At 38.8% G+C, this 13,288-nt stretch overlaps 1 protein-coding gene across 7 annotated transcripts in view; it reads right to left on the reverse strand.

The window, feature by feature from the left end:
- The window catches only part of SMARCA1 (SWI/SNF related, matrix associated, actin dependent regulator of chromatin, subfamily a, member 1), a 73,211-nt gene extending 60,370 nt beyond the window's left edge, over window positions 1-12,841 (reverse strand). For all 7 annotated transcript variants that reach the window (XM_059157447.1, XM_059157452.1, XM_059157453.1 and 4 more), the window contains exons 1-6: window positions 12,493-12,841; window positions 7,863-7,949; window positions 4,872-5,038; window positions 4,448-4,548; window positions 3,840-3,940; window positions 1,309-1,488 (exon numbers count right to left, since the gene is read on the reverse strand). In XM_059157447.1, coding sequence (XP_059013430.1) covers window positions 1,309-1,488; window positions 3,840-3,940; window positions 4,448-4,548; window positions 4,872-5,038; window positions 7,863-7,949; window positions 12,493-12,666 — 810 coding nt within the window. In that variant the 5' untranslated portion in view covers window positions 12,667-12,841. The remainder of the gene's footprint in view (window positions 1-1,308; window positions 1,489-3,839; window positions 3,941-4,447; window positions 4,549-4,871; window positions 5,039-7,862; window positions 7,950-12,492) is intronic.
- Between the last annotated feature and the right edge of the window lie 447 nt (window positions 12,842-13,288).

A 13,288-nucleotide genomic window follows, 5' to 3' on the forward strand; every position in this document is an offset into this window, starting at 1 on the left:
CTTGATGCAGGGCTTGATCCCAGGACCCTGGGATCATGACCTGAGCCGAAGGCAGAGGCTTTAACCCACTGAGCCACCCAGGCACCCCTATGTTACCATTCTTTTGAGGATATCTTTTGATAACCTAACTAAATATGTAAAATTGAATTTACTCTAAACTATGTCCTCTGTAGGCAAAATAAAGGCAAAGTTTAATAATATGCTTTCTAAGCTGATTATTCATTTTGATATTTTTGCATAATTTATTTCTTTTAGATTAATTCTACAGTCCTAAATAATTGTAGCCTACTACATTGACAAATGGATAATTTAAGCAAGAGCTCAGAATTTCTAATATCTAAGAATGTATGCAGATATGTATTTTTCTATTCAAAGACCAAAACTGAAAGTTGTGTCTACGCATAAACACAAAACACAAGGCTCTCTGTACAAATAGAAAAGATTCCAAGGTATAAAGAAAAGATTCCACTACAGGTATACATATATACCAAGTCAAAGTCAAAAGTGAAAAATTTAAGCATAAATTAAGTCATGCAAATTTACAGTTTTGGTGTCAAAACAGCATAAATGATAGAGTCACTGAAAAGACACACTGTAGATAAGGAATTCCTTTATAAAAAATTATTCAAAATGCAACTCAAGAATGTTGAGGTTAATGACCTAGTTGAAATTAAATGCGGATAAGCATAGTAATGGATTGTCTGGGGGCACCTGGGTGGCTCAGCTGTTAAGCGTGTGTCTTCGGCTCAGGTGGCGATCCCAGGGTGGCCTGCTTCTCCCTCTAGTCTATACTAATGTCACAAAGTCGTTTTCTTAGACTCAAGTTAACTCTGTTTCATTCTGGCTTTCAGTTACTGTAGTTCTGGCGAAACTCAGCTACAAAGACCAAGTTCCTAGGGCGCCTGGATGGCTCAGCTGGTTAAACAACTGCCTTCAGCTCAGGTCATGATCCTAGAGTTCCCAGATCAAGTGCCGCACTGGGCTCCGGGGGAAGCCTGCTTCTCCCTCTGACACTCTCCTTGCTTGTGTTCCCTCTCTCCCTGTGTCTCTCTCTGTCAAATAAATAAATATCTTTTTAAAAAGTAATGGACTGTCTGTTATTAATAAGCAACACATCTACTTCACAGGAGTGTTGTGAGAATTAATTAATACATAAAAGGCACTTACAACGCACTTACAACAGAGCCTAACATAGAGTTACTTACTAGTAGCAGTCAACTTCAATGTCTTTTATGGTTAATAGCATACAACTTAACCCCAGAAATGATGTTATTCTCGATGGCCTCTTTAAACCTATTTCTCACTTACTCTCACATCCTTGTCTCCAACGAAACAAATAACGCGGAGGGATGGGACCCATCGTTTAAATTCATTCATCCAGTTGTATAAAGTAGACTTTGGAACTAAAACCATGTGAGGTCCAGGAATGTTTCGGTAATGTTTCAGGTAACCGAGCAAAGCAATCGTTTGTAAAGTCTTACCAAGACCCTGCATTATCATTACAAAGAAAAAAAAATTCGTAAGTGTTTATTTAATGAAAACATTTTATTATAATAACATTACAAAAGACATTTGTCAACTATGTCACATAGGGAAAAATTTAAAGACTTTTGTTTTTTTAAGTGAATAACAATTCCAATTTGTACTTACTGTGTGTACAAAAAGAAACCAGGGGACTTGCAGTTAGAAAGCTCTTTGTTACTCCTCTTAAAGGAGTCTACTTTATAATTTTTTCTAGAGGCAAAATTAGGAATTTTGTGTATGTTTCACACTCATTTCCTTTACCAGCCTGCTTAGATACTAGTCTTTCTTTCCCATTGTTCCCAACATTATTATATATGATATTATATATTATATATTGTGAAATATTCAGACTATGCATTTCAAGGGACTTGTGGCTCTCTGTACTTATACCTCACACCCTTGAAGACCTATGGAACCATAAAAGAACAGAACATAAAACAACTCTGCAGCCAGAAAGGGCCTTAGAGATCACCGGGTCTGGTGAACTTTTTAAAAAACAGCATACTGAACGCCACAAACCCACCACCTAACTGATAAGAAAGGGAATGATGTTCTATGATGTGTGGTCTTTTAAAAGAGTTTCTGGCTTTATCTCTATGCAAGGTATATATTTGCTTTCATAAACCCAGACTTAAACTATTTTTATAGGGTTTATCCCATCTAATGTTTCACTTAATGAGATGCATCAAAACTTTAAAATATTTAAAATTCTTTTATCATGTAATTCCATTTTTAGGAATCCTCTGGAAATAATTTGAAAGGTGCAGAGAAACTAAATTACAAGGGCTCTCAAAACAGTATTATTACATACCATATGTACATATATATCAACCCATATATATTAAATATACAATATCTATACTACACATCCATCCAGATGACCTGCAATAAGGGAGAAGATGAATAGAACCATGGTAACTTCCCATGATTAATTATTATAGAACTAACAATTATTTTTACAAATATTTGAATTATGTAGAAAATGTGTGAATGTGAAGAAATTAGAGGATCATATTATATGTAAAATATGATCTCAACTATATAAAATAAATACATTTGGACTTAAAATACTAAATGAAATATGCCAAAATGTCAACTGTGATTATTTCTATGTAGCATAATTATGATTTACTTTCAATTTTTTTCTTGATTTTTTTTTCCTAATTTTAATAATTAAAAAGAATCTGGTGTCAGCATAATTTCAGTATTAAGGATCTTTAGATCCGGTAGACAACCTGCAGCCAAGAGGAGCTTGGGGCAAGTAATCACGGTCTTTCTGTTATCCAATTAACCAAGCTCCTCCTCCTCTGAGCTAACTGTAGTCTCCAACCCAGAATACTAAATATAAGGACCTACAGACCCTTGATTTAAAGGACCTCCTGCCACACATCTAACAGTTCCTCAGCATCTATGGGATCAACTACTACACTACATATTATAGGCCATAAATTGTCATATGGCTCTTCTGGATAAGAGTAATTACAAATATGGCTCCAGAGTCACATAAATATGAGTATCACTGGGTCATAAAGATCTAGAACTCCTCCCCCTTAATCCTATCTTATTCATTTGGTCTTAAAATACCAATCTAGGCCTTCATGTATTCCCCTGATCTGCTGAATTAGCATCTTAAATGCCTTACTTTTTCTCTTTGGTCATTTTGTTTATATACCCATTATTCCTTATTTCCCAGGTCCTACCTGGTATATCAGGACTCTGCTATATCAGGACCCAACATTGCTCTTCTTTTTATTCTATCTATTCACTTTCTGACTGCTCACATATTGAGGTGCTTATATTCATTCATTCATACTTTCATCATTTATTGTTTGGTTTATTCATCCACTCATTTAGTGTTTGGTTTATATACCCCACCTCATTACCAAAAGGATTTCAGGTCACCTACAAAGAAAATAGGTTTCAGGTGGCCTACAATGAAAACATGGAACGTTAATAATAAAATAGAAATAAAGAAGGGCTGGCCATTATGTCACACAGGGTCTCCATTTTGGCATTCATTTTGGCTCTGAGTTTCCTGGAAGCCAAAGTGCAAACAAAACAAAAACAAAAGTACAAGGAGGTCTTTTAAACCATATGGGGAAAATGCACTAAGAATTTTGTAGCCTGTGAAAGTAGATGTTCTTGAGGTTACTTAAAGAAACAATTCTAGACTTTACAAATGCCTTTTACATTGTAACTAAATAAAGCAGTTAGCCTTCAGGGCAGGGGAGGGGGGCAGGCAATACAGCTCAGGTATTTCAAATTTACTTAAAAATTGAAAACCGATATTGTGCTTTTAGCTATCGACTCCTTACCATTTCATCTGCCAAGATACCATTGACTCCATTTTCATACAAAGAGATCAACCAGTTCAGCCCTCGAATCTGATAATCTCTCAGTGGTCCTCCTTTCACATCTGAAAAAGAAATCAAAATGTCTCATACTTTCATTAATACAGTCAAATACAGGGGTGCCTGGGTTGTTCAGCTGGTTAAGCCTCTGCCTTCAGCTCAGGTCATGATCCTGGGGTCCTGGGATTGAGCCCCCTTGGTGGCTCCCTGCTCAGTGAGGAGTCTGCTTCTTCCTCTGCCCCCTTCCTCGTGCTCTCTCATGCGTGATCTTTCTCTCAAATATATAAATAAAATATTTTTAAAAATACAATCAGGAGGGCGCCTGGGTGGCTCAGTGGGTTAAGCCGCTGCCTTCGGCTCAGGTCATGATCTCAGGGTCCTGGGATCGAGTCCCGCATCGGGCTCTCTGCTCGGCAGGGAGCCTGCTTCCCTCTCTCTCTCTGCCTGCCTCTCCATCTACTTGTGATTTCTCTCTGTCAAATAAATAAATAAAATCTTAAAAAAAATACAATCAAGAATAATTTTTCTAAGACCAAACTAGAAAAAAAATACCAACATAATGAGATACTTACATGAAGGTGACACCTCAAATCTAACACACACATTAGATGTTTTCCGACTCTCTGAGAGTAGCTCTTCATCTTCTTCTTGTTCTGTGCGCCTGTGGCGGTAGCTGAAATGAAAAGAAATATCCTTATATTCATCCCAAATATTAAGCTGTCAATTAAGCTACTACTGTACACTGTTAATGTCTGTCATGAAAACAAAAGTGAGTTCTAAGGTCTTGCTTAGAAGTTGATAGAACCAGCATACATTTTTATTGATTTCTAGTGAGGAAAAATTGTTGCTTCCAAAACTTATTTATACTGACAATAACCTTATTTTTTAAATACAGAATTATACTGAATAAGAAAAGACGGAATGAGAATATAAGAGGAGGGACAGGTGGAAACAGGAGGAAGAGAGGGAATAAAGTAGAGAGAGATGCCAACATACTCTCCAGCAGAAATTAAGCTCTGCTTGTCATCTTTCTTTATTCGGGGACGTCCCAATTTCATGTTCAGAGGAGATGTTGGAGATTTCTGTGCTGAAGGTTGAATGAAATGTGCAAAAAGTTCTGTCTGCTTTAATAAAAATTCAAATCTCTTCGCTCGGTCTGCTTTCTAATGTACAAAACAAAAGAACAAGTAATGACTCTCTTTCTTATTCGAAGTTATTTAACAAACACTTAAATTGCCCTGCTACTTTGCACTATGTTCTAAGCACTTTAAACATACAGCTCATTTAATTTTCTTAGTAAACTTATGAGGTGGGTACTAATATTATCTCCATTTTACAGATGATAAAAGTAAAGTAGGGAGAGGGTAACTAACTTGCCCAAGTTCCCATAGCTAGTAAGCAGAATTTGAAAATGACGTTTTCAGACAGTCTGGAGAGAAGCCAAGTGATCTAACAGCAGTAAATGTCCCAATTAAAAGTACCCTGCTTAAAGAATCAGGGCCAAAAAGCAAATCTTCTTTCCAAAACATAACGATTTTCTTTTCCTAGTGAACAAAATAAAGCATCATAATATAAACTATATTCTAAATACAGAAATATAAATTATTAGCTATGCATCTAGGAATAATTAATATCTTAGAATACAGCATCATCTTATCTCAAAATACTGTGAATGCATGGTAAAATAATGTAATAAATATTTCTCCCTTCAATTACAGTGATCTGGAAAATTGCACTTTCTTAAAGATTTTATTTATTTGAGAGAGAGAGAGTGCAAGCGTGGGGAAAGGGCCAGAGGGACAAGCAGACTCCCCACATGGAGCCCAATGTGGGCCTTGATCCCAGGACCCCGAGTTCATGACCTGAGCAAGAGTCAAGACATTTAAATGATTGAGCCACACAGGTGCCCCTGGAAAATTGTACTTTATGCTAATAATATAAAAAGTGAGCACAATTTGGAGGAAAAATATATACACACATGTAAGTAAAAATAGTTAATATATATTAACTGTTAAAAATTGGTGTGTTTTATAATTTCTCAATAAATTATAAAAGGATGTATAACTTATACCACATTAATGAAATAGAACTTCAATAAAAAAATCTTAGAAAACCAGAAGATATATACATCGTTCTAAATAAAGAAAAAAATGAAAATGATTTTTTAATTCCCAATCACTTTCTCACCACAGGAAAGAGAATATTTGATTGCTAATGAAGGCTGCATAACTAATAACACCAGAAAAGTACAAGAGTTCTTTAACATAAACACAAGAATTAGACAAGTACATTCAGACCAGAAGTTGGAAGGAGGCCAAACTTTTCCATTTTATGTTACCCTCACTGGAATGTTGTTTTTAGAGTTGTTAAAACATTAACTGTCTGCATCAGACGTGACCTTAGACATTTAGGCATGGAGTTTGGTAAAATCACTAGGAACAGCCAAAAAATAGACTTCATCTCTACTTATTTTTATATTATTGCAAAAACAACCCCTCAACCAAAAAGTTCAGTTCCAACTAAAATGAAAGCTAAAGTATGGATTTTATCTTTTAAGATTTTGCTTATTTGACAAGAGAGAGAGAGAACACAAGTAGACAAGAGGCAGGCACAGAGAGAGGGGGAAGCAGGCTCCCCACTAAGCAGAGAGCCCCATGCAGGGCTCCATCCCAGGATCCTGAGATCATGACCTGAGCCAAAGGTAGAGGGCTAACCCACTGGGCCACCCAGGCACCCCTAAAATATGGATTTTAGTGAATAAAATTTTTTTTTAATAAAAACTAATTTAAATCTATGGCAAAGCAGTAGGTGGGCATAACTGAGATTATACTGCTTAAATATGTAATGTTTCCAGGTATTGGGCTAATCTCCTTTCCTCCAGAAAATGTATTACTATATTACATGCTTTACAATGTATAACATTAATATATCCAAAGCAAGAAGAGAAGAAGAAAAAAAATATCAGTCTGGCTTTGTGACCTGCTTTCTTTCAGCCATACTGATGCTGCCACTGATTATGTTCACTTAGTGGAGACAGTATTTTTAGCTTAAAACATCTTATGATGGAGGTGGCAGCGTGGCTCAGTCAGTTAAGTGTCTGACTCTTGATTCAGCTCAGGTCATGATCTCAGGGTCCTGGAATGGAGCTCACACCAGCTTCTGGGCTCAGCAGGGAGTTGGCTTGAGGATTCTCTCCTTCTCCCTCCCCCACCCCTCAAATAATCTTTAAAAAAATATCTTGGGGGCAGCTATGTGGCTCAGTTGCTTAAGCATCTGCCTTCAGCTCAGGTCATCATCCCAGGGTCCTGGGATCATCTCAGATGGGCTCCCTGCTCAGCGGGGAGTCGGCTTCACCCTCACCCTCTCACTCCTCTGTGCCCTCTCATACTCTCTCTTGCACTCTCTCTCAAATAAATAAAATATTTTTAAAAATCTTATTATGGGATAAAGAGCACTTAACAAAAGTAAAGAGATGAGACTTCTCTTCCCAACTAGTCCACATAGTTTCTCTGATCCTTATTCTTTCATATGAAAACAAAGAGATTCATTTATTCAATAAAAATTCTATTATGATGGGGCTGTCTAGGTGGCTCAGTTCATTGGATGTCTGACTTTGGCTCAGGTCATGACCTCTGAGTCCTGGGATCAAACCTCAAGCCCCAAGGCCAGCATTAGGCTCCCCACCCAGCAGAGAGTCTGCTTGTCCCTCTCCTTCTTGCTCTGCCCCTCCCCCTAGCTTGTGCTCTGTCTCTCTCAAATAAAAAAAAATATATTTTTTAAATCCATTATAATTGATTATATATTAAATTACTTTCCAATTCTAAAATCTAGGACCCTATATTCATTATACATACACTGATACTTTTTCAATCTTTCACATCTCCTCTGTAAAAAGCAACTATGGTGAAACTAATTTAAGACTGAGTTTCTTCAATAAGGAAAAAACCAACTATGGTAATTTACTATCCTACCCAAGAATATATTTACCATTTTCTCTTCATATTCTGGGTCCATTTCCTTTTCAGATTTAGAAGCTTTAGCAGCAAGTTTGAGTTGAAATGAAGAAACGTTTTTCTAAAATTTCAAAAAAAAATAAGCCATCAAATTACAAAGCAAGATCTTAAAAGTGGTCAACATTTGCATCTGAAGAAAGTGAAAGTAATTAAATAATAAATAAATGAAACTGGACAACACATAGACCAAGGATGAGAGCATGTCATGAAGCAGGGCTTATAATTAATCCAGTTCCGTGCAGCTGAGGTCCAATGAAAAAATCTGACTTGTTAAAGCCAGAGAAATAACATTAATTAAACACCAAAAGGTGAAACACTGACCTTTTTCACCTTTTTTTAATTTAAAGCATAAAAAAGCCTATGACCATTGAATAGAAGATTCAAAATCTAGAATATGCTAATATTATCAACCACAAACCAAAATATTGAAGGAAAGTAAATATTAATTCTCAGAAACACTTCTTTATGTAATGGAAACAAGCCAGACTCTCAGAAGAAGACTGTGGTTTCTGTTCCTGAAAAGACACGTTTTTATTGTTTTCATATTCTAATCAGAACTTTAAAACTTTTTAATGTAATGCAATGTGTTCATTCCTATTTAAATAATAAAACAGTACAGTTTCTAACTTTTGGTTTATGTTAATTTTCTCCAACTGGAAAGAAAAGTATTTTCAACCATATTACATAAACATTTCATAGAAGCAGTTTCTCAAGGTTATCAACTATTAACTTTTGATATTTAAAAAGTTGTAATTTAGTGAAAACTGGCATAAGTCAGCTTCTTAAAAATACTGAAATTATCTGGAGGGTTATTTTATGCACACCATCCTTCGTAAAGATAAACTTGTCCTTGTAAATACAAATAGGCATATAAAATACACCACATTTCCTGTAAGAAATGGAGAAATAAAATAATAAAAACACAAATCTACCTCTTAGTACCAGAACCAAGAGCATTTGTTTTAACACAGACTGCACAAATCAAAACACAAATCTGTGAAAACTAAAGCCATTTTATCATGACTTTTTGTCGACCAGTTTCCAAAAATTTAGGTTCTAAATCAACAAAATGTGATCTTAAATGTAAGAAAGACATGACTCCGATAGTTAATGAGTATGTCTTCCAACATTTACTGAAATTTCTATTTTGAGAAAATCCAAACAAAGATTATGGAATTTGACCCTTGTCAGAGTTCCACTTTGAAGCACTGATCAGGTACTGTTCAATTATTCTTAACCCAAATAATAGCCATCTTGATTTAAGCACCTCATATGTATATATCGTCTATGTGGGGTGTTTTTAATATAATCCTGGATGGGCAAGAACAGAAAACTGCTAAAATTCCCTCAACCCCACACTTTCAAACTGTCACATATACTCTAAATCTGATTTTATTTTCAAAGCAACAAGTAAAGAAAAACTGGGTAAACACACACACACACACACACACACACCTTTACCATTACTTGAAAAGCTGTATAAAGTCCAGTTTTCAACTTTCAAAACAGTCAAAATTACTTCCCCTCATATACACAAGTGTATATCTAATAATGTAGGACATAGATTTTACTCATAGAAAAATTAAAGCTTTAATTAGAAAAAATTTCACTCAATACTCTTGTCTACCTTGTGGTAGAATACTATAAAATTTAATTATATGCTGATTAAAATTCCTAATCTTGAGCAGTGCTATTAAAAGCTGTAGGTAATTACTTAATTGGCACTATCTTCCACAACAAATTTTAAAATACCTACCTTCTAAACCTCCTTTGTATATTTTCAAAAGTACACTTCTCACACAAGATAAAATAGTGACTAAAATAATCTAATGAATTTCTTATGGATTTTATTATCTGGTAGTTTAGATGCCATAAGAATATACCAAAAGGTCATCAAGATGCCCTGTCTTAAAGACCATGACCATTTTCTTGATGCTTTCATTACCAAAAACAGCAACTCCAACTTCCAGTGTTAGGTTATCCAACTATCACTTAAACCAAGTAAATTCTAGAACCAGAAGGTAAGCAAAAATGCCTTTCTGTAGCTGAATGTCACAGGTCAATCTACAAAATCTCATCTATATTACGCATCACAAGAGGCACTTCTTCAGAGCCTATTTTCTTTATTTGATAGACAATTCTAGCAAGTTTGATAATCTGGCTTGCTATACTACAGAGAATAAAAGCAGCAGCAAATGACATGGGAAAGATCACTAGAAGAAGACACAATGTAAAAGCAAGAAGGGATGGCAGAAACCCAGGACTAAAACATGAGTCCACCACAGTAACATCCCTTTTCCTTACACACAGGGCTAATGATTTCCCTCTACCTACTGCATCACTTGTACTTCTGTCTCTTTGTATTTTTACAGTTTTAAATGGTTTTATGGTTTTGTAACATCGATGTCCTTTATTATAAATTCTTTCTGATCAAAGTAGATGAAGTGTTTAAAGAATGATAGCTAACAGCCTTACAATTGGAGGAGGAGAGAGAAAAATCATTAAGAGAATCAACACAATACTGGAAATGTCTGGGAAGCGGTTATTTAATTGAGGGGAAACAGCCTCCTGCATAAACTTCCAGAGCACAATAACTAATGAACATGAGGAACAGGTTAATCTGCACTTTCAGTACATCACTTAAGGAGTCAAGGGAGTGAGCAATCTATTTAGATTTGGGGGGTATGTTTGCCAAATTACTTTATTTGAAGGAATGATACAAATGAAAGAACTTAAGTAGATGTTTTAGTAGTCTTTAGCTTTTTCAGGAAAAATAAAAAAGATTTGGTGACTAGAGTAATAAACTTCAGGTACTCAGAAAGTTCCTGCCATCCAACATCTCATTTCCCTAAGCTGAGCAGACAAATGAGGTATTATCAGGGCAATTTCTGATGAGGTTACCTAATTCATTAATAGATATGTATCAGCTCAGTGTTTGTTACACGGGGTTTTTTATTGACTCCCAATCTTCTCACAATTCAAAAAATTTACACAATCTTGAAATTCAGCAACCTTCACTGCCATGTGAAAGTTTAGCCCCTACCTCTGCCCAGTCTAACGAATAAAAAGCACCTAGACTCATGTCTGAATTCTCCAATATGTGATTTTGTATTGACACTTGGCATTTGACCCATCTCTACAATATTGTCTTATTGATCCAAGTACCACATAGATCTTAAAATGTGCATGTTTTCTATGGTTTTCACTTAACACTACAATTGTCTTTCTGTTTAGTCAACCTTATAACAGTAAAATATGTCACTTAAACAACTGCTGCATTCAAAATCACTCTAATTCACGGCAAAAGGTGTTACTTTCCCTCAAAAGCTTTTCATTTGGTCGTATCCTATCAGATAATGATTCAGACAAAGCCACTTGAGATCTCTAAAGCATAATTTTAATTACCTACCGTTTTTTTAATTGTGATACGTCTACTCATAAACAGAAAGAAATCCACCCATAAACGATCCATTCTACAATTTCATTATACATCAACAATCCTTATGTCCCATCCTATTTTTTATTTCAAATCTGAACGTGTTTCATAGTTCTATTTGAATGTCTTGGTCCATATGAGATATGCCTTATGGAAATAATACATATTTTCTGGATTTGGCTTTAATAATGTGTCTAAGCGGTTCCCTTACGTATGTTAGAAGCAGCTCATCCTAGCGACGCTGGGTTAAAGAAAAATTAAAAAATAAAAAAAATAAAAAGCCTGCGTGTGTCCAGGAGCCAGCAGCGCCCACTAGGAGAGGGAGGCGGAAGCCTGGAAGGCTTGGGGCCGGATTGGGGGACCATTTGGGTGGCCCTGGAGTGAAACACTATACCGTCGGGGGCGGGGCAGGAGAGGGTGAGGGTGCACACGTTGGAAATTTTCCTAAGCCAGCGTCCACGATTCCTCAGTTTGGGGTTTGGATTGCGGGGGAAGGGGGGCTAGGATGCGGAGAGCTCATTTTCTCGGGGTGACAGCCCCGCTTCAGCAGGCAGGGACCAAACGAACAAGGGATGATTTTTTTGCTGCCACCTAAAAGGCCGACATTGCCATTCAAAAAAACAAGCCTCTCCTATCGTCCTCCCCCTCCCAACCACCAGCACCTTAAAATTCAAATTTAAAAAAAAAAAAAAAAAGCCCCAGCAGAACCCCTTTTGCGCGGGTGTGGGATTGAAGGGCCCAGATTTCCCAGGCAGAGGCCGACGGGAAGGGGGGGAGAGGGAGCGAGCTAGAGGAGAGGGAGAGGCGGAGGCTTTTTCCTGCACAGCCCCATCCCCCACCCTGTTACCCCAGTTCCGGGAATGTGAATGGGGCCGGGGGCTGTCGAGGGGCTCCAAAGCCCCCAGCTCCCAGGATAACGGGCACCCTCCACCCCGCGCCGCGCCCGTGCCCAGCCCCGCCCTCCAGGCGGCAAGGAGGAAAGGGGGAGGGGAACGAATGCTAGACTGTTCCGCCGCCCCCCACCCCCAGCGCGCCCTCGGCCCCCATCCCCGCGGAGCTCCGCCGGTACCTGTCGGCGCCAAAAGGTCAGGGCTTGGGCCCCTCGGAGGGGCCCGACTCAGGATTTGTTCACCACACACACACACACACACACCCCCTTCCTATTTACCTCCTTCTTCTTCTCGCCCTTCTCCGTGGCCACGGTGGCTTCGGTGGCCGCGGCGGCCGCTCCCTCCTCCTTAGAGGTGGATGGCCCCGGCTGCTCGTCCTCTATGACCACGATTGTGGCGGTCGCATTAGCGGGTGCCACGGTGGCTGCCACTGCAGCGGAGTCCGGCTCCATGGCGTTGGAGCGGGAATGAGAAGGGGGACGAGGAAGGGGACGAGGGCTCCTGGGCGGCGGCAGTGGCTGCACTGGAAAGAGCTAGATGGAGCAGGGGTGGGGAATCACTCCGCTTCCAACCCCTTCGCTCAGCCCCCCCTTCTTTAAATAACCCTCAACCCTGCCCCACTTCCGTCCACCCACCCTACGTCATGGCCTCCCCCCGTCACCCTCCCCCCTTCCTCCACCCCCCCCCTCAACGATCGCGAGACTCCCCCTCCCCACCCAGAGCCCGGGCCGGCCCCGCACGACCAACTGTTGCCTGAGTGTGGGGCGCGGACTGGGGTGGAGGCGGGAACCCACAAGCCCGCGGCTCCCTAAAAATCTCCTTTCCCACACGCCCCCAACAGTCAGCCTGAGCTCCCCTCGCAGATGTGTGCAAAAGGAATCCTCTTTCCCTTAAATCTGCTCTTTGTACCTCGAGGCGCTCTCCTCTTCTTGCACAAAGAACTTTTCCTCTGCTAGTAACTGCAAGGCAAAAGGTCTTTCTCACCATTTGCAAAGCCCAGAACCCCTCCGGGGACTGCCCTTTCCCAGGTCTCCAAAGAGGGATTGGTGGTGCTATTCCCACCTTTATAAATTC

Source organism: Mustela lutreola, chromosome X (assembly GCF_030435805.1).
Source record: "Mustela lutreola isolate mMusLut2 chromosome X, mMusLut2.pri, whole genome shotgun sequence".
Lineage (NCBI taxonomy): Eukaryota > Metazoa > Chordata > Mammalia > Carnivora > Mustelidae > Mustela > Mustela lutreola.